Source organism: Macrosteles quadrilineatus, unplaced genomic scaffold (assembly GCF_028750875.1).
Source record: "Macrosteles quadrilineatus isolate MER2022 unplaced genomic scaffold, UCM_ALF_1.0 Scaffold_6__1_contigs__length_79288215, whole genome shotgun sequence".
In the NCBI taxonomy this organism is placed as follows: Eukaryota; Metazoa; Arthropoda; class Insecta; order Hemiptera; family Cicadellidae; genus Macrosteles; species Macrosteles quadrilineatus.
Genome location: NW_026542599.1, coordinates 27,195,223 through 27,218,274, shown reverse-complemented (window position 1 = coordinate 27,218,274; position 23,052 = coordinate 27,195,223). Strand labels below are relative to the sequence as shown.

The 23,052-nt window shown below is 35.2% G+C and overlaps 1 protein-coding gene across 1 annotated transcript in view; it reads left to right on the top strand.

Moving 5' to 3' along the window:
• Nucleotides 1–23,052, top strand: part of LOC128997032 (protein dead ringer-like) — a 123,649-nt gene that overhangs the window by 48,877 nt on the left and 51,720 nt on the right. Inside the window, exon 6 of the mRNA XM_054422610.1 lies at nucleotides 20,000–20,072. Within this exon, the coding sequence (XP_054278585.1) occupies nucleotides 20,000–20,072 (73 nt within the window). The remainder of the gene's footprint in view (nucleotides 1–19,999; nucleotides 20,073–23,052) is intronic.

The window sequence follows — 23,052 nt, the reverse complement described above, 5'->3', positions numbered from 1 at the left end:
CGAATGTTTCGTCGTAAAACGTGGATCGATTTTCAGGCATGACTTCGTGACCAATTCCAAAGAGAGATATTAAAATTTTATTATGATTAGCCACTTTTAGTCCCGACAGTATAATGTTATGAGCCGAAATTCATATCTCCACTATAGTTCCCGACCCTTCTTTTGTAGGGTGCCGAAATGGCGTTCGTTTTATTATTTCTTCAAGTTTATTAACATGCTTTAGTGATTCCAACTTATCACTATGCATGAAGATAAATGCTTTCAACCGGTCTAATTGCTAGTTTTGTTGAATTTTAAATCCACTTTTACATTATTTGAAATTCAATTTGTTTACTACGAGTAGTCCATAAGTTTGCTAAATACATAACTCAATGCAGATGTATATTGTAAGTGTTTGTATCTAGTATCTACAATTTCTTGTAGCTATTGTTTAAATTTAAATCTTGGAACCTGCCAGAATAAGTATTAGTTGGTTTTATAAATTATCAACGTTCAAAAGTTTCCTTTAAAAATTCGGATAATTTTTGCGGTTGGAAACCGTGTTGTAATTTTGTATCGGATAACTTTTATCACAATTTATCACATATATAGGTTATGATTCTCATACATCCATACATCTTAGTTCCTTTTGGTTTTTTACCTGGCCATAAACAGTGTACCGAGAATCGAAGATGGCATAAAAGGTGATGAATGAGGCAAAGGAAATGATCGGAGAAAGTCAGGCAACAGAGGAGAAGAGTGAGGAAGGGGAAAGAGAAGAATCGAAACAGATCTCCACCATCACCTCCTGACCAAACATTCCGGGAACGAGAGGACAAATTGAAAAATACCTGTCAGCAATTAGCAGCATGTCACACCCTGTAGGCCTGACTGGCAGCAGAGTAGAGCCCGACGTAGTCATCGTGATCACAAGATGATTGGAGGATATCCGTACAACTTTTACTGGAATTGGAACTAAATATTAAAAAATTAAACTTTATAACGGGCATCATAGATAGAAAGTTTTCATTGTAAAGTCAATAACTACATGGTCTGACCGAACAAAAATCGACATATGGTAAATTTTTAAACTTTTCCATTCAAAACGGGTTACTTAGAAAAACTGTGTCTTAAATATAATTCAACAGGATCGTATAAAAGAATAGATGAGTTATACTTTGCTAACGAAATTTGTTTATTTGATAAAGTCGTACAAAAGCACAAATCTTTCAGCAAACTCTTCCACTGTAAAAAGTTCAAGAACAATTTATCCATATTGCACAAAAATCTCCAAGATACGAACCGAGAACTGTCAACTCAAATAATCAATAGTCGTAAAACCAATAAAGGTTGTAGTAAACACCATCGATGTATAATACTCTACATCGAGGAGGGGAGTTATTATACATCGATGGTAAACACTCGCGAGTAAAGAGAACAATCCACTCAATAAACCGGAGAAAATAACCAGTCCAATACGATCTTTCTGTCATAAAGTCTTTTGCCTATGACACTGTTTAGGAAAGGATTTCAATTAGATCAAAGCACCTTTGAACCCTCTAGACGTTCATGCCCCACTCATTTGAGAAACAAAAGGAACATGTCAAGAAGATCAAAAAGGTCAGTGTTGTCCACACCTGCAGCTCAAGCCGGTCTTGTCATGCTAAACGTTATGAATGATAGCGTCATCACTTCTTCATACCTTCAGACATCTTGTTTCAAATCGTGAGAACTTATTAAACACGCTCTCTATTCACCAGGCGCTTTCATTCAGGCACAATGTAGATTCTTCCGGGGCCTCTTGTCAAAGCCGCCGTGTCTTCCGCTCACAAATCAGATCAGCTTTTTGTAATTACTCACACCTTTGTCCTGTATTCCGTAGATAACATCCCCTTCTGTGGGTGGATTCTGAGATCTTGCGTCAGAAGCTTTTGTTACTCCGATTAGTCTTTGCTACATTTATCTCTCGTCCCTTCTACTACATCTTGGATTGTTTTTGCTCCTGGGATATTGTCTCTGGGAGCGTCTTCGTCACACTTTACATTGTATAGATTTTAGGACGTATTGTGTCCTTTATGACATTTTTCATTATTTTTATCTGTTCATCGTGTAAGCCGTGCTTACACCATTTCTTGGAAGGGATTGTCATAAATTAAACATACTCCCTAAGGGGATTGTCTTCAAATGAACTGCCCATGTGAGTGACTTAAATGTGACTGGTCAATTTTGGTCAATAGTCACTGCATCGACTATCGCCCCAAGATTTCCAGCTAATGTAAAGTTTGCATATAGTCAATCGTAAAAAAAGTTTCTTGCTTGGCAGGAATTGGCACCAAATTCCCGAAACGTAATCAAAGAGCCCAGGCTTTGCACAGCTTGCCTGCGTCTCCGCCCAGTCCAAATCCCGAGTTCCAGATTCCAGGGGGCTGACGACCACCAGTCCCCGCTTATCTCCCCATTTCCGGTGTTCCATTTAGTCTATTTTGAAGCTCAATTTCAGATCATCGATCCAACCCCCTTGTCTGCTATATTTACACGCCCTGCTCGAGCCTGCCCCACGCCGCTGTGGCGAGAGTTAGGACAATCTAGGGATATTTATAAACCGTGTCACGACACGCCGTCACCTGCTCCGTCACATTAAATTGAATCTAAATAAAATGAAAATTGTTTTATAAAAAATATACAAATACAGAATCTTACACAGCGTGATGATGCTGCGATCTTTGGCTAGGGACTGCGTCGTTCCTAGCGAAAATATTGACCAAAATTTTGAATGCGTTGCAGACAAATTCCAATTCAATCGATCAGTTGTCCAAGTGAAAAAGTTACAACTCAGCCCAAAGATTGCTGCAAAACATCCGAACGTATTTTCGCCAGTTTAACGACTATATCATCAGTCTACTTGAACTAGAAGCTTAGAAGCTTACATTCTAAATCCAAATACTCTCATTCAGCCCTTCATATGGCTGAGCCTAATAAAAATGTTTTATTTTTATTTTTGTCATGGTGTTTTGGGTTCTCAAGGTGATATACCCACATGTGATCGTATTTCTCTCATTCCATTAGTTCAAATTGGCTTTCGTATGCAAACTAAAAACTTGTTTAGGTGCTAAACCTTAAGTACTCCCCGTAATAATCTTGGGAAAAGAAATAATTACGTTCGTAGTAAACCAGTTTATCAACACCACGTCCCACACGTACTGTATTATTCCACAATCGAGTCGTCATGAATTGTTCAGTCGGGGGTGACTAGTAACTACTGACATCAGGGGTGCTTCACATCGACATCCAGATTAAGAGATGGAGGGCAGAGGGCGGCTGCGGAAATGTGGACCCTAATAAACCTATTCCCAGGCCTGTTAGCCATCTGATTTCCAGAATCAATTAAAACTGTGCAACTCGAGCCGGGGGACGACGTTGAGAAATCTCCTTTTGGGGGTTAGGGCGGCTGGATCGTTTAATCATCAATTTGGCGCCCCTGAGGCGGATATGTCACCGGCCCGACACTGACCACCCAAATTATGCTTAGACATCAACAATTGGCTAAGTTGCTTCTGTGCGGTGGGCCACGTCTTTGGTTGCCAATCATATTTACATGACACAATTTATCACCCGCATGAACCATTAACCATGTAGTTTTATAGTCGTATTGTACAAAAACGTACATAAATAACGGTTAACTAGGCTATTTCAGAATTTGTATATTTTTTATTATAATAAAATATATTTTAAGCAACTTACTCAATAGAAGATAATATAATATAAAGACATAAAGAACTATATTGTGTTGTCCAAACCAACTAAACTACAAGACATTTGCCAAGTTACCGCATTTTTTATTGACTCGTTTACGTACATAACTATTTTTCAAAAATAATTCTCTTAAAAACGCTCTTAGAAGCACTTACTGTACAAGACTCATATTTTTACTAAAACTTTCAAGAAAATAAAACACACATGATATATATTTTAACTTTGATGAATTGAGTACCCTTGTTTGAGTTATAAAACTGACAAAATACGTATACGTAATTATTGGTCTACCCGTAATTTACCATATTACAGTAATGTGTATGCCCTAATAACCAAATTGCACCGTTATTTCATATTTTTGTACCAATACAATACTCCTTTCCGTAAGTTTGAGATGTTTTAAGGTTTTGACTACCATCAAATTATCTTGACAACCTTTGAGCTCCTCTACATGTATTTTTTATATTTTCACATGTTTTCATAAACAATGTTCGCGATCAATCTTTTTGCTGCTTGATCACAACCTGAAACTACCATTTGATTCTAATTGAGTTGTCCACTTTTGAAACCGAAGAGTTACGTGAAAAATATATACTCGATGATAATGTCTTTATCACGTTGGTGTTTCAGAATCATTGAAAACAACAATATCTTTTAACAGGGAAAAAGTAAATTATTGCGAATTACAACAAAACATTCATAATATAACATTGATTGTCGTTGAAGGACAAGTTTTACAAGAAACATATGTTATTGACCGGAAGTAGTCAGCTGTCGGTGATCAGTCCATGTGAGTGTCCATGTGAACCCCATACATCAGGGCAGTGGTCAGCGTTGAGAATCATCCCCTATACTGACCATGACTCAGCCGAGGCTAATGAACAGACATTTATAGTCCAGTAATGTGAAGCATCATTGGTGTAGACCGTTAACATTAAAGTTTCGTCGACCAAACGGTTCAAAAATGTCCCCCAATGTATAACAAAGAGATTTTTAATGTTAAGATAATAAGTACCGGGGACCGATGATTTTAAAATTAAAATTATTACATCATTTGCATCAAAATTTGTAAGATTCATGGTTATTAGTCATAGTTGGGGTAATTTTGTGTTGCTATGCATGATAAGCGTTGCAACTTTGTACATTTATCATTTATTTCATGGTTTATTCAGATAAGACATACAAGTAAGTTTTCCTATCGTCAAACGCTAGTTCAATGTGGACAGTTTCATTTCTATTAGATTTTAAGTTCCACATAATTATTCATTGTGACCCTTGGTTGGAATATATTATTGACAAAATAAATTATTACCTATTGTAATCTAACCACAGTTGTTGGTATGACGACTAGTTTCTTTCCTTAGAACTTCGTCAGGCCATTCTATATGCAACCACATCATCAACGTAGCAAATTTATACATTTTGTTATGGCGATAGATTCTTTATTTAAAAGACTGTCACAATCACAATAATCAAAACTTGTCATGTTGATAAAATAATTAAGATGTAATAAAAATTTATACAACTGATTAAAACTACAGGCTGGCCAGCACTGTCTTTATCACTGCCACTGACTACATATAAACTGACTGAATCAGGATGTTTCTTCTTCTTTCCAGTGCTACCTGTATTTCAGTTTTTGTTCTTCTTATTTTATGTGTATAGAATAAAATATTTAAAAGATTGTTATGGTCATTCGGGCCGGATTGTTCGGATTGTATTTTTTATTGGTAAAACTCAATTTTTACATTAATTAATCCCTCAAACTCTTCCCTTATACAAATTAAACTATGTCGTAATTGCTAATAGTTTGTTTAGTTCTATACAGTACAACATTGCTTGTCACCCTTGATCGGACGCATTTGTGGTCCTTCGAGCCGGATTGACCTTGATTGGACGTGGATGTTAGATAATACAGCGGCAGCACAGCAGGGGTGGCAGCCGTGGGGTGGCCATGTGTACAGCAGATGCCCACAAGTCGCGTCACAAACCCGGCGACACTGTAAATTTGGCAACACTACGAATCACCAAAATTGATTACAACTGAAAAAAACACAAGATGTATCCAAAGTTCAAACGTCATCAGTGAAAGTTGATAAACATTTTGCATATCAGATTATCTCTATTAAAATTTGTTAGGGAGTAACAGTTAATACAGTTAAGGATGAAAATATATAATTTTATTTTTGTCTATTTGGTTGATAATTGTGTTAATTTTCGATAGCTTAATCAGCCTACAAGCTGATTTAATTAGCGAAAATATAAACCATTATGGAAAATCAATGCCAATGTTATAAGTAGCTGGGTTCATGTGTTCGGTTTTATACCATATTGAAGGTATAATGGTACCACTTTTGATTTCATCCCGTACATGTATGAATAGTTTCATAAGAGAACTCGTATTACAGTTGGATTCAATAAATTGATAAAATCCTTCCAACAGAAAAAATAGTTTAAGTCTGAGTAAATAAATTTTAAAAACTTTTAGAATATTCCGGCCCCTTTAAATACGATATTAGTCAAGTTGGATTGGGTAGCCTAAGATATTTCGTGATAAAAATTGAATAATTATCAAATGGTCATTATCAATTGAGATGGGGACGCCACTTACTATTTTTACCCAAATATGAGTAGAGGACGAGTTGCTATGTCTTGTGACAGTTATGACCAGCTGGTCCATCAGCCAGGATCATTTATTAATAACCCAACTTACATTTCAAGAAGTTTAGACGACCAGCAAATCCTGTCAAAATATTCAAAATTTACAAACAAACAAATTTTACGCACCCCAGTCAAGAACAGTGCAAACACTCTCTGAAACATCATAATTCCCTAATCCACGCAACAAGTTTGTTTTGCCAAGACGACATAGTGCAAAAACTCTCTGAAACATCATAATGCCCTAATCCACGCAACAAGTTTGTTTTGCCAAGACGACATAGTGCAACAACTCTCTGAAACATCATAATGCCCTAATCCACGCAACAAGTTTGTTTTGCCAAGACGACATAGTGCAAAAACTCTCTGAAACATCATAATGCCCTAATCCACGCAACAAGTTTGTTTTGCCAAGACGACATAGTGCAAAAACTCTCTGAAACATCATAATGCCCTAATCCACGCAACAAGTTTGTTTTGCCAAGACGACATAGTGCAAAAACTCTCTGAAACATCATAATGCCCTAATCCACGCAACAAGTTTGTTTTGCCAAGACGACATAGTGCAAAAACTCTCTGAAACATCATAATGCCCTAATCCACGCAACAAGTTTGTTTTGCCAAGACGACATAGTGCAAAAACTCTCTGAAACATCATAATGCCCTAATCCACGCAACAAGTTTGTTTTGCCAAGACGACATAGTGCAAAAACTCTCTGAAACATCATAATGCCCTAATCCACGCAACAAGTTAGTTTTGCCAAGACATAATCCATTAATCCCCTCGCTGCAGGAGACACCCCGTATAAATGATAGTTATATATAGACTCACGTGTTATAGCCGATATTGTAGCGCTGTGGGGGCCGCATCAAACAAGCACATCAATGGCACTTTGGGGTATTTTTGTCTCGTCTCGACCTTCCCCTTTGCCTTCCGATCGGGAATTTCACGAATTCTAGCGGTGGACAACGCATTTCAATGTTGTGCTTGGCTGTTGAATATATGGATGGATTTCGCCTCAACAATTGCATGCAATTTACTAATATAAAGCTTTTTTCAGGTAAATTTAGATCAATAGGATGGAAGTGATAGTAAAAAGGGTTTAATTAGTTGGCTGAGTTTAAAATGTTTAATCTTACAAAATTGAATTCCATTATTATGTTGTTTAAACTACTACGATTAATGAAATCAATTCTTTTTACTTTTTGGTCCAAGATAAGTAGTTTAGTACATTAATTTGTTTTTTTTAACCAAGTTATAGATGTTCAAAGAGGAGTAATGTACGACTTAAAAATAACTTTTAGACTTATATAATTTAGTTTAATTGTTATAATAGTTGTACTAGTTTTATTGTATAAATCAGCAAAACAGTATTTTACCAAAAGGGTAAATTATATTTACTCGTTACGTTTCCAGCCCAAGCAACGCACCATTCTTAGTTCACACCTATTGATTACCTCTCCTAAACCGTAGGAACGTTCCAAAAACATCGGAACCAATCGGAAGTAAAGCTCTTTAACTTACGGGCCGAGCGACAGGATCGATTTTAATATTTAAATCCATTAATACGATTCGAAAACACAAATCACAGACTTGTTAGTCGATCACTTATTCATTCTAATAAGTTGCCGGTCGGGTTGTAATCGGTGCGGTGTTATTGAGTTCTCGGCACCCAGCCGGGAGAGGTGTGAACGCTAAATCAGCTGATTTATTATAATAACCAGCTGATTGCCAGCTGGTACCTTCCCTCCCCCCTCTGCTCAGCTGCGATGCAACATTATAGACGCTGTGACATTTTCATTTCTGCAAGTCCTCGTGGTAATCTGTTTGAAAATAGCCGGGATTTTACGAGGTGTTTCCGTCCAAGTGAATGAGTTTATGTGCAATTTTGCTACGTTGTGATTCACGCTTTTGGACTTTTTATTATTAAAGCAACATAATAGTGTTGGCGAGTTTTTAAATGTTTTATTTTGTGAGTATTACCATCGGGTTTTATAAGGGAATTTCCCAGGTAACCTGGACCCTGGACCGTTTTACTTTTTGTTTGAGTTCCCTAGAGGCCAAAAACACCATCCGTTCAAATTTATATAAATTATATGTGTCAGTTAGCACGATAACTCGAACAAAAATGGTCCGATTTTGATGAAATTTGGATAGTACAATGGGATCGGGGGTTTATGGGGTAAAAACTGGGTTTTCCCATTTTTGACCCTTCAAACATAAATTTTTGCAATTTATTTTCTTTTCCGCTTGAGATTGAACCAGTAAACCTACAGATTTTAAGGCGACTGCCAAAACAAATTGTCCGCCTAGATAATTAAAAAAAAAAACCCACATCAAATAACCAGAAGTATACAGGTAGGTGTTAAAATCATAGCTATGAAATATCTTGGATGATGTATTTTATTTTGTTTTCCTGAACATACTATACGAAAGGGAACCAAGTAATTGTTTAGGTTAGTCTACGAGATTTTATCATACAAAAGAATGCATCGAGAGTTTGAATTATTTCTTTAATACTGTTGAATAACATACGTAATTTACACAAGAGAGTTTGCACACCAGTGCTGGAAACTGATATTGTTAATGTGCATGTAAAATGATTTTTACTAAATAAAAGTTGCACTATAAATTATTAAATTATAAAGTAAATTATTAAGTAAATTATAAAGGTCTTACGTAAAAGCAATAACTGTTCTAAAAGGATAATTAAACGTTTTTATTCTTGCGTAATCATAGCATACGCAAATTAAGTAACGGTTCCACATCTGTAACCGGCCTAGATCAATACTAGGTTGCAAAATTAACCGAACCCGAGGAAGGGGAACTAGAAATAATCATAGAATCCGCGACAGGCATAGCCTGGTCTGTGCAGACCTTTGAACCAAGGGTTGAATAGCTTATCATGATTCAACAGTTTACTGTACTTGATAACAATCATAGACCTGAAACTGTCAACTGACGAAGCTATTGCAAAACGTCCAATGCGGTTAACTCATGTTGTATGTTCGAGTAATAATACGAAGTATGTTTGGCGATAGGCCTACAATTTTCGAGATATGTATAAATAAAAACCATATGAGTAATACTCACATTATTGTCTTCAATTTTCCATTGTCACGTTGGAGATTTAAATATCAATTTACTGTTGAGTCAAGAAGGCCTAATGATGATTTATGTGTTATTACTGTTTACAGAAGAAATTGTTTACTTACAAGCGATAGTAGCTTATAAACGTAAGTTTACTTTGTCACACAGAAGGTTTAAAGTTACTGAACATAATAAGATAGTTTTAGTGGTAAAATGCCAGGCGTTGAAAATATTTTCTGATTACAGTACACAGCAGAACAGTGTTAGAGATTATCATGAAAAATACAATATTGCATATCATTTCGTATTCAATACATACAATCGATTTCATCACGTGAACGCAATATCCAAACTAATAAAATATTGAACTAATATTTCATCCGATAATATACCGTATGTTATCTGCGTAACTGTACCCATTTTCAATGTATCCATTTGAAGCCCTATTTAAATAAATTAACTATGACAAAAAATAAGCCGATAGACCATGGTCGCAAATTATTAATGTAACATTTAATTGGATTATTGCTAAATAAATAATAATTAATAAGCTAAATTCACAATTCTATAGGATTCATCTCCAACACTACGTCATACTCACACAGAGGAGGGCTAGACTGGATTAATGTTTGTTCAAACATTGATGGCTTCTATAAATCGTTGAGGAGTTTATGTTGTTCATGAGCAGTTTATGTTGTTCATGAGCTGTTTCCCAGGTAATGATCGTATTTGTTGGTTAAATTACGACCTGACCTAACAATAACTGATCATCGAGCGAACATGTGATTGATTAATTGGTGATTCAACGGAGGGAATGTAAATTTGCCTCAAATTTTCGTTCGAATACACCACTATTACAACTTTATCAATCTTTGATCTACTTTTGAAGCTCAATATTCCAAGAGTCGGTGTAGGCCTATGATTTGGTTTTTCATACAACTTTTTAATGATTATTTAGTAGCTAACCTTTTTTAACGTAACATGTGTAATCTACCAACAGTACTATCACTGACTATACACAGAAATGCTACTATCTAGTTCAAATTAAAAACACGAGTAAGGAATTAATACTTTGTAACTGCCATGACTTGTATCATAGCCATCTCGTTCGATAGACCAATACGAATATTGATCGAAGTCCAACACTAAAGAAAACCTGAACCTCTCTACGTTTAGTAATATAATTTATATCCAAAAAGTTTAGATGTTTTACAAATATTTTAAATTTTTTTAATTTTATTAAACATATTTTAAAACTTTAAACCACCAATCATTCTCAGAAGTTGGTTTTTGTTACATGTTACAAAAGTGACGTATAGCTCGTTTGGTAGTCAGTCGTTTGAAAATATTTCATGAAGTAATTAAATTAGGCCTACCTTGGGAATATTGGGTTCCGAATGATTAATTGTGTAGGGCCTAAAGAATAAGAAAGTTTATTGTCATTGACCAAGTTGTACATAGGAATAGGTATTGTCAAATTACATTAAATCATTTTAATCGCAGTCACACTGGTGATCAGACGCAACCCATACCTCAATCAGTCCCACACTCGTATTCGAATCAAAGCTTCATAAAACTCAAATCGAACCCTTCGGTGGTCTTTGTGAGGCAGGTGATGACAGGTGCTGTATGGATTCAACCTATAAATCAGCTGTTATTCCCGGGTCACCGGCCTACAAATGACAACCGACTCATCTACTCAATGCTCGCCTAACTAACTCCCGTGCATTGTAAAGGCCCCACTTAACATTCGAGGAGGACTTCGATTTTGATTTTATTCTTCGGGAGGGTTTTGATGAATCGTTTGTTTTGATATTTTGAGAGCTGATAGTTTGATCTCCGTTGGATTGTGTTGTGGAACGTGTATAAAATTGCTAAGATTGTTGTGCTATACGGTGTATGAGAGACTATTTTGTATTTTCAAAGATGAAATCTAGAACTGATACCATCTAAAAATACTGCTTCACTTTCAAAAAATGTATACGTTATTCAATATAAAAAACGCAGCCAACAAACAACATTTGTTTGAAAACGTCCCACCCCACCCAAGACTGGATGCAAGACCCCAACCGACCACCCTTAGATTAGCATTTTACATCGTAAACATCCATATTTAAGGTAAAGAAGCCCAATTTGCGGTTAACGGCAATGCTGACACTCCCTCCCTATGACAAAGCCACGGCAGATGCGAAGTGACATTGTCGCGAAGTGTCCAAGCGTTATAACGAACCCGTGAACACCTCGCCGGCCAATTAGGAGGTCTGCGCTTTGTTCTTGTTCTTGTTCGCTTGTCATTGTTTGTTGATCCTCCCACAATGTCTAGTGATTCTTAGCTGGTTTCCCACGCTCACTGGTTTCGGTGAAATAGCTTGCGGTTTGAATGTTTCTAGTTCTTGTTGAAGGAATGTTTGGATATCGAATCGATTGTTGGGTGTTCGTAAAAATAATACTTTTGTTAATATAGTAGTATAAATATAAATGTCGGTGAATAATTTAATTTTTAACGAAATTACTAAAGGAATTGTATGTGCGTGATGTTAAACGAAACGGATGGCTAAAAAATTATCAGTCTTGGTAGAAAGAATTTTCCGAAAAATATAAATCATCAACTTTTATGTTTGTTTTCAGTCAGTATTGAATTGACGAATAATTGTACTAGAGGTGTTTCGACACGGCTCAAACGCACTTCTACCCAATTATTATCCCCGTCCTACTCAACAGTTTCAGAAGAACAAATAAATTAGAGGGGGGAGCGCAAAAGAGAAATCGGGGCAAATGGATAGCAAATACACGTCAAACTAACAAACGACGCAGGTATGGTTAAAGAACTTGAAGGATCATCCCGTCCGGGGAAATGGGAGAGATAATAGAGACGAGTCTGGCGATGGATTGGGAGCGAGAGATGAAATAAATGAGTCTATCTTGGAAGGACTTATTCTGGGCCAGTGGATCTCAAAGCGGTCAATGGGAGCTTGACACACAATCATCAACGATAAAATAGGGATTACTAGGTGGGATTTCCCGGGATTTGGCAATTGAAGGAGGTGATTGGTGGTGAAATCGCTCCTTTTGAAGGGTTGGGATTTAATAATTATTTCTAGAGAGGAGTGAAGGAGGGGTTCTATTGCGATGTATATGTTATATTTAGGTTAAATCATATCAAATCAATTGTGTAATTTAGAAATTATTTTATTTAAGGTAGTAAACAGGATTAAGATAACACCAGATTAAAAATATGCTTTGATGTGTTAGGATTAATCTGCTTTTTAATTAATCAAAAATTTAGCAATCGAAATTTCAGTAAGAAATTGTGTTTTGGGTTCAATAATAGATTAATTGTGTAGTTTGGAAATAAATTAATTTAAGGTAAACAGGATTAAGATAACAATTGATTAAAAATATTCTCTGATGCGTTTAAGCATTTTAACCTGCTTTTTATTTCACAAAAAATATAGCAATCAAAATTTTGGTGTAGTAAAAATTGTGTATATCCAATAAATGCCTAATTATTAATCATACTAAAGATGACATTTCATAAATAACAAGTCAATTCCTAATGTAAAAAATTAAACTGCTTTTCCATTATATTTTCAATCTATTCTTAATAAACTTTAATGCAAGTTTCAATGTCAATTTGAATTCAATCATACAGTATCATGATTTTTTCATCTGAAATAGTTTGAGACTTTTAGAAGATTTATTTTTGAATCATAGGCTACTTTACATTATCGCTCATTTAAACTTTCTAGTCACACTACTTAGAACTAATTCCGATATGTTTGACTAACATAAACAGTACTAGGATACGATTATTCGATAACCCTCTACTTTAAACAAGTAAACATGCTATATCGTCTTCGGTGAAATTGAGAGGAAACGATTACCACGAAACTATTGACTAAAACATCCAACAAAATGTTTTGTGTTCTTTTCACAAGGGTTGAGTATAAACATGTTTTACATAAATATGTGCTTTCAGTCATTATGGTTACATTTTAATATTTTTTTGTTTACTTGACGCTGGTGCCGAAAAACCATTTATAATTAATATCCACATCATAATTTACAATGATCGTTGAGTGTAGGTTTAAGTTCGCAAAGATATTTAATTTTTATTTCGGATGTTTTTGACATGAGTGGTTCTCTGTGTTCAAGGGTGAAGTATATGACTATAATAACGAACTTCACTAAACGCATTCTTTGTTAGCTTTATTGTTTCTCGCGGCTCGGTCCGTTATGGCGTAAAATCAAATCAACGTTTTTCAGCTCGACGAGATTCGCGTTTAATGGTTCGAGGCTACACAATTATCTTTTATTTTCAAATAAATTTAGCTTCGGAAAGAATTAGACCAGGCTTTCTTTGAAACCATCCCTCCCAGAAGAGATTTAATGCCATTTTACTTTTATATGTATCTTATAAACTTACAAAACTAAATTTAGCAAGGCTAACACACGCTCACAAATATAATTGTTGTTGATGTTCCTTTATAAAACGGTACATATATCAATGTACAGAAGAAATGTCTGGTTTTCATGTCCGCGACTCTGGCCTATCTTTTTGCATCAAATTAGATTTATTTGTATTTACTCATTGCCGTAGATTCAATTGTTGTTAGGACCATATTTGTTTCGAAAAACATAACCTTACTCTATGTGTAGATAAACGTGAACATAATAATAATATTAATAAAAAACTAAAAAAACATCAATTTTAACTATCTCGCAGATTAAAAAACAGTAAAAGCAAAAAAGTGTGACAAATAGTATTTTACTACAGTTGAAATTGCAGTAACATTCGCTCAGTTAATCGATATGTTTATAAATTATAGTAAAACAACAGAAGGAGGTTACTACGTTAATTAGCAGATTAAATTTATAAAAAATCAACCTTAAATAACAATTAAGTACTTGAATTTCTAATTAAAAAAATATGAATGAAAAAACAATATCTACATTATTCATGCAATATCGAATAGTTTCCAGAGAGGGAGCTTGGAGGTATCCGATACAAACACAGTGTCCCTTGGTTACAATTAATTAATTGATGAAATGCTGTCAAGTTAGATCCTAAAAATGTCCATTTTCATAGATTTTTGAGGATTTTAAACAACAAAATACATAATTCATCATTATAGATCGGGTTTAAGGGACTATAGGTTCTCTGTACCTATATTTTTCGTTTCACAAATAGGTCGACGATTATCTGAAGACTTACTTTGGTATTTTAGCTGAAAACCTATTTGTGATTGGCTTGATTTGAACCCAGGCAGCCAAAACCCACCAGACTCGCCTACATCCAAAAATAACCTCGGTATTGCAAAATCGTTGATGACTCGCAATCATACTCATCATAAGTTTTAACTGTAAACCTCTTGCTTAGAAATATCTCAAAAGACAACTCCCACAAATCAATCAGGTCTCAGTACAACGCGCGAAATGCAGCAGGAAGCACGCGCATTGACTACAAAGTCGCACGACGATATCTACGCGAGTTCGCGGGATCGTGACAAACAAAGAGGCATAAAAAGCGACAATGTTGCAGCTGATAACAATACCTGCTCTTATCATCACAATGAAACGTATTGGCCGTGCAGAATGGCGCTGCGCCGACGTGTGCACGTCCGCCGGCTCTATATATATGTAATCTCACACGTACAGCAGTTCAGCGACGGCGAGATAGGACATTGTTGCGACGCTGACTCCACAAGTGGCCTCACAGCAAAAGTTTTATACAGGGTGTCCCGGAACTCTCTACCAATATTTTTGGGCATTGATCCTGGGTAAGAAACGTACCTAAATATCACACAGCCGCCATTTTGTTTTTTTTTCAGTTATTAATTTTTTTATAAAGAATGGTTAAACATACGAAATGGAAACTTTGCACAAACATTTAGACAAAGCTACACAAAAATTATGACGATTTTTCAAATTCATAAAACAAAATGGCGGCCATTTAAAATTTTTGTAAAATCAATGGTTTTTGAGTTATTTAAGAAAGAATATTTTTAATGGCCGCCATTTTGTTTTATGAATCTGAATAATCGTGATAATTTTTTGGTAGCTTTGTTTAGTTGTCATAAATGTTTGTGCAAAGTTTCCATTTCGTATGTTTAACCATTCTTTAGAAAAAAATTAATAACTGAAAAAAACAAAATGGCGGCTGTGTGAGTAACTAAGGACTTCCGGACAGTTTAAATATGATATTTAGTTATGTTTCTTACCCAGGAGCAATGCCCTAAAATATTGGTAGAGAGTTCCGGGACACCCTGTATAAACCATCTTGTATGAGTTACATTGTGACCTCACACAAACGGCAATTTGGAGGAACATATAATGGCATTTGCTGCGAGACTGGTTTCATTCGTATTTTTTTATGTCACAGAGAAGTAAGTGTCCCAACTTTACACCCTAGAACGCTATCTAGCACGGAATTGTTTCACACATTACTTTAGACTAATCCTCGAGCATAATTAAATAACATCCGTTGGTGATTGGCGGGATTTGAACCCGGGACGTCGGGCTCTAAAGCCCCGCTCTACCACTGGACCACTTCCCACATTGCTTTAAGAAGTCTTTTACAGTTGAATTAAACTAGTTTGTGTACCTTCATATACATGTAAGTTTACACATACTGTAGTTTTTCAGATATACAGTATAAATTGTAATATTGATTTTAGTTTAGAGTTTGTATTATTTATCCTACTTTTAACAGGAGCAAACAAAAAACAAGCTTAATATAGAATAGATTGGTTTACAAAAAATGATTGCCCGATAAAACTGCTACCCTTCTAATGGGGTGGCCTGCATTTCTGTCTAATGCGTTTCATATCGCCACTGTCCTTTTATCTATCACATTGGCGTCAGTAGTTCTGCATTCTTTGGAATATCTCAGGATAACACTTTTTGTCATGATTTTTCGAAACAGTACAGTCTGTGTAATGTGTTTGTTTGATTACAGAATAATTATAAATAGGGATGAACAAGAAAATGTAACATATTTCATCTTTACTTATTTTATTTCGATAAATGATTTTTATGTTTATATTTAGAAGGGTTTTGGTTTATTGTTGATATTACACATTAAAAAAAATTATTGTTAAAAACCCACATCCCACAAGAAGGGTTGAAAAAAGAGTTTTAGATTTAACTACTTAAAAAATAACAATGAATTACAGTTACGTTCACGATCATAATAGCATAGATAAAAGGAGTCTATGATAATAGACACTAGATTAAGATAAATGAACTAAAACCATATCATTCGATTATACATTTTATGATTATCTTGTCAATCGTTTTGTTTGTTGATGCAATAATTCAATTATTCTCTTGATTATTATCGCGGAACAAACGGTTTTCATCTAGTTATAAACAATAACTCTACAAACACTATCTTCATTATGTAACTAGGTCATTGATGCAGAGAAAGAAACCATAGATATTTTATTTCAATCACACAAATAATACGGTAATGGTTAAAAACTACTTTATAATGAATTAATCCTATTCTCTACTTGATCTGCCAAAATGCATCTACATACAATCGTATATATTTTTCGTTGTTTCCCAAAACGTTCTACCCTATCTAAATATTCCCACGCAGTACTTTCCCCTTTTAAATCAACTTATCTTGCACATACTGTCACAGCTATTAAATACGTATCGTGTTTTCGCCTCGTATAACCGCCAAAGCTATCTGACTATCTACGTGTATTTCCTGTGTTTGGATGCGGGTAGTTACTTACTACTTGCAGCTATCTGCGGTAAATTGATTAAGGCACTTCTCGGCCGATAAGAGGCACGCCTCACCGGTTTACGATCATTACTCCAGCCGCAAACAGGCGTTACTTAGCGTTATTAGTAAGTAATTAAAATTACTTTTGTCGAGTCGTTAACAATTTTAATGTGTGCGCTAAATGAAGGCGAACAGTTGAGGGTGCGGTTTTTTTACTTTGGTGTGTAAAAATATGCGGTAAAGGTAAAAGCTTGGTCTTATTTCGGTAGAGGGGTCCTTAAAGTGTTCTCTGATTATTTTCATAAGCTGTTTAATTTTATTTGGCAGTCCACTATATGCTTAAAGTGTTTTTCCTACAACAAGTCATATACCTATTTCGTTGTTATAATTAAAACTCATACTTGATCCAGCTGTACACTATGCTAATTCAGCACCAATAATTCTTATCAATAATCTTTGAGCATTGAAGTCCTACTCCTCTTTTGACGTCCGATCAAATAGCTTAGTAGTATACGTAATCGATAGTTGCTTTCATGTAGATAACTTCTTGATCAGCATTGTACGTGTTATGACATTGAATGTCATTCGCCTATTGGGTCTGATCACTGGTCTGATGATGATTGGAGTGTCCAATCGAAATCAATCACCACTTACCATCTTTTGTATATTTACCGTTTTGTGAGTAACAGTATAAGCGTAAATATATGTATTAAGTGTTATAAGACGTATCTTTATTTACTTTCCGTTCATGTAGATCTCTATGCTTACAAAACCACTGAAATACTACCCCTAATTTGCTGTCTGAAAAATGCACATAATTTTTATCTGCAGTTCAGTTAATTTATATAGTGTTTATTTAACAATTATGTCCTTCCTCTCTTTTGCTATTTTATTAAATTACATTATTTTATTTCCTATTTTTCTGTCTTCACACTGTGTTTCTTGGACATTGAAGTCTTATTTTTCTTTATATGTCTGATTAAATTGGATTATGTTATATACAAGTATACTGAATCATTGGTTGCCTTTATTTATGGGTTGCCTCTGTGTGTAGAACATATTGAAATAATTTTCAAGCTACTTGAATGTTGCAGTAGCCTATAATAACATTGAACATTAGAGCATCCCTCTTTCGTCCGTCTGATCAAAAACACATAATTTTATCCACCCATAACGTGTAAAAAATGATCACAGAGTGAAACAACGATTTATAATTTACGAACGCACTTAACCTCTCTCCAAGTACAAATCGACGTCAGAAATACCCGACCAGAACTAACAGAGCCCTCCGGTGGTGATGAAAAATGAAAAATATTTCGGAGAAAGTGTCAGCCGATTCGCAGTAAATACTGGGCTACGTGGGTCGTAATAAATGAACAGCAGTAGACAATGGCTATTAAACTGGACCTCATTAATAAGAGCCGCTCACGCCTCACGCCCTGATGTTGTTTTCGATTAGAATCGATTAATTATCGCCTCATCGAGTAATCAATTAGCACGAGCCATCGAGTCGATTAGATTCGATCTTCGATGTAGTCGAGATTGGTCTCGAATGTTGAATGGTTGGATTGTCAGATCGTGATTGATTAAAGCGATGATGTAAAGCTTGTGTTTTTAGTGTTACGTACTTTTCTAGTTACAGTTTTCATCTGTTAATCGCTTGTATAGTGATGAAAGTGGGCTATTGGTAGATTAGTTTTATTAATATTAAATTAGAATGTTGGGGAATGTCTCTGAATTAAGTGTAGGCCCTAAAAATGTGCTACATTCCCTCGTATAACCTTATTTTCTATACAATTTATGCCTTGACACCTTACTCATTCTAATCACTGATGTGGGGAGCGAGCTGGTCTAGTGGTTAGAGCGCTGGACTACGGTTCCTGGGATCCGGGGTGCAAATCCCGCCAAATCACCAATGGATTTTATCTAAGTGATAATGCCGTAACCCCTAGGTATAGCCTGAAGTAATGTGAAAAACAATTCCGGGCTAGTGCTTAGCGTCCTAGGAAAAAAATCACTGATGTAGTACAGTATAATACCTTTCTGTACCAATAACGATATTATAACTTTTATTTATACCCTAAATATAATCCACATATAACATATAATCTAAAGACTATGCGACAAATCTAACATTCAACCAGCAATAAAACCCAATCTTAAAATATAAAAGAGTAGATTGGGAAACATACCTTAAATATGTAATTTCAATGGGCGTTTTCCAGTAGAAGGTTCTTATAACATTCAAAGCTATTTCTTCAATACAATATAACAACAATTGTCTTCTACACTCATTCCAGACTTGGCCTTTGCTGTAATTATCGTTGTCATCACGTAATTGATGTCTTTACCTTTCTCCTCTCCCACCACATTCTTAGTCTTGTCCTTGCTACAATGTTGGTATGAACATGCAGTCGTAATGCAACGTTTATGGCACATCCGTCCATTCATTGAATATCTCAATTATCCTTGATAAAAGGTTTATATGTTTATGGATAACATAAAGCAATTGAATGAAAAAGAAAATCAGTTTCAAAAAAGTTTAAATTTATTATGTATAAATTGTATTCAGTCTCATATTGTAAATCGGTTGGAGAATACCACGCTTTTCTTATATGTAATCGTAAAAACTACAACCCTATGACGATTTTTTAGATTAAAAATATTAACTATAAATGCATGTTTATGCCATTTATTGTTTGAAAAACGAAACAAACACACATGTTTAGTTGGTAGCTTATTCTCAAATAGATTAATATCATGATTTTTTGTTTTTGTTTTAGCTATATGAACTCAGCGAGGACCCAAAGAGAAAAGAATTCCTGGACGACCTATTCAGTTACATGCAGAGGAGAGGTGAGTTTTTTAAAAACCTTTTTCTTGTATTTTTGGTTTCAATTTTTTCGTATAAAGTTGTGACACATTGACAGGCGGCATAAGTGGATCAGCTGTTTAGTGTAATTGCCGTGTTTGCGCATGCGCAGAACCGTGTTTGACTCAATTCGCGTGTTGACCAATCGCTTGCGCCACGACTGCCATTACCCGGGTTAATGCCTGGATAAAACGATTCGCAGTTAGAAAGTTTTTCCATGAAGCCGGCCCGTAAAAGTCGAGCTGGGGGACCAATCAGACAAATTGTAAACCAGGATGTATAAAGGCAATACCTGTAATAGATGAAATTAGATTCTAAATAAAAATTAGATTCAATTAATAATTGGATTAGTTAGATTCAATAAATTGTTCACAGATTTTTATTTTATTTGGGACTGTACAGATTTTAAACCTTAAACTAGACTAGTTTTATTTGTTTCATTACTTTCAAAGGCTTTAGAAATTTAAATGTAAATACTATTGAGGTAACTAATGTTCACTAATTTTATTCATCTGTACATTCAAGGAAACATGCAAGTGCAACTCTTTATAATGTCTATAATGTATTGGGAATGATATGTATTTCGATTACACACAGGGCGACTTATAATATTCATAATGTATAGGTTTGTAGTGTATAATTTTGTTCACAAACACTGAACATTGGGACAACAAGGTTCCGAGGTTAATATAAGGTTTTCAATGTAGAACAAAATACTGGTAGAACAAAGTTATATGTCATTATTTTAATTGAAATTCAAGATAAGACAATAAAAAAAACTTAATGTTCGGGTGGAATGTAAACCTTTTTCTTCGAAACCAATATTTTAAACTTTGTACGATCGTGATATACAGGGTAAACGTGTTTTGCAAAGTATATATAGTTCTATGCTATAGTAATTTCTATTTACAATACATTTCACTGTGTGTGCAAAGATAACGTGTTGTCCCGAGCCATGCAGGTATATTACATGTAATAGTCGTTAAATTCACGGACATTACAATGGAAGCTCCACCGCAGCCATCGTTTGTGGTCTCATGTCCTCTTTAAGAAGAAAAATTAAATTTAACAACTGTCTCGTCGGGTTGTAAATAATATTCAACATTTAACTGTCCAGACTCTGTATTGAGGCTACTTTGTCACTTAGACGAGTAACTTTGTAACGTGAGTTTTTTGTCAACGTTTGATGTTTTGTGTAGTAACTTAGTATGATACAACGTTGAATTTTACCCTGCAGACATAGTGTGAAGAGCAAATATGTTATAAGTACATATTATGGTAACACTAGTTGTGAATTACGTATCAAAATCCAGTCCATCTTTAGAATATGACTTTGTATGACATTGAATGTAGTGTGAGACAGTAAAAAAAAAAATAAACACACTATTAGGTAACAAGCAAGCATAGTTGTAAATAATCAATTGACAAAACTGTTGAAAATCTTTATTTTCTTTGAGCATTAACTTTGGAAGTTGTTAGGCCCACTAAGCCATCTATAAGCATTATATAGTAAAACCTAAAGCCATGTAAAGGTGGACATGTTGAATCTATGGTGCAATGTAATAAGTCAGACAAGTATGCCTGTTATAACTGATCTCCTCAAAATACAAGGCGGTAACGACTTCTTCAACTTGATCCATTATATTGATAAGGAATTATGTACGGTAAACTATGATGCATTTAAAACATTTACAGTTTAAATCCGTTTGTTTCAAATGTCCGACAAGTCCCTTTGTTTAAAACGCCAATGCGAAGTACCCGAACCGCACCATATAAACCCCAAGGTCCCCGGGCCACACTAGCGGCTTTGTATATCGACGTATAAAAATTAAAATCGCCCAAAGACCGGGGCGTTACCGTCCGACACTAATAAAATTTGACGAACTCGGATCCATAAAATGCGTTATGGCCCGTAAATAAGGGCCGTATTTTATTCTTTTTTATGTGGCATTGTTTATTAATTCCGTTATTATAATACTCACTACGGCTTGGGAGGGACCATTGTCTTAGCGCGTAGGATTGCTTCCATTAAATCATCCGATGACAGAGATAATTCATCGCAAATTGGCGATATATCGCAATAACACGATGCGATCCTCGTGCCTGGGTGTTGTGAAGTGAGAATTAACCGGCTTGGATTTATTGACGATTGTCTTTCGCGAATTAGCGTTTCGGTGTTATTTATGCGTTTGGCAGGATTGTCGTGTTGAATGTACGACTGTGTTCTGAATGCAATTGTAATTCTGTGAAAAGGCGAATCGAATGTGTGGATGAAATGTTTCTATGATTAATCGCAATATGTAACAAGACGGCGATTTTATTGTATAGACCATCACGTTGCTTATTTTTAACCAAATAGTTAATGCGGTAAGTAAGTTGACGTGACCTTTATTGTTTGGAGGTTGAAAAGAGTAAAACATTCTTTTCTTAAAGCTACTTATAAAGTTAACTCAAAATTAAAAAAATAATAGACAAGTTTACTAAAAAGGACTTATTTAAAACAATGCCAGGAGTATTAATATATTTTGTGTATTCAAGATCAGAAGGATATTGTAGACACATGTCCCAAATAAACTATCATAGGCTAATTCATATTTATAAATTATTCACTTTTGTGGTCAGCTTAAATTCTAATTGGAGTTTTCCAAGATATTGATACAAAACGCGCTACAGGTTTATCTTCTCTCTACACACAAGTAAACGAAATAACAATTTTGTGAGCTCGTACAGTTTGTGTTCAGTCAGTAGTGTGGTATGAAAGAAAGTAATGCAGCGATGTCGATGGTTCATGCCCAGTTTCCGCGAGAAAGATTAAGTCTGTTTCTAACCATGAGTTTCTGTAAAATCAAAGGAAAAGGTACACATTTCCACTGTAACGAACCGCTTATGTGACTTCTTCGGTCGTCAGCCATAAATAAACTGTTCCCAAAGCAAAGCTCGGCCCCCGGCCACCGGGAGTGACTT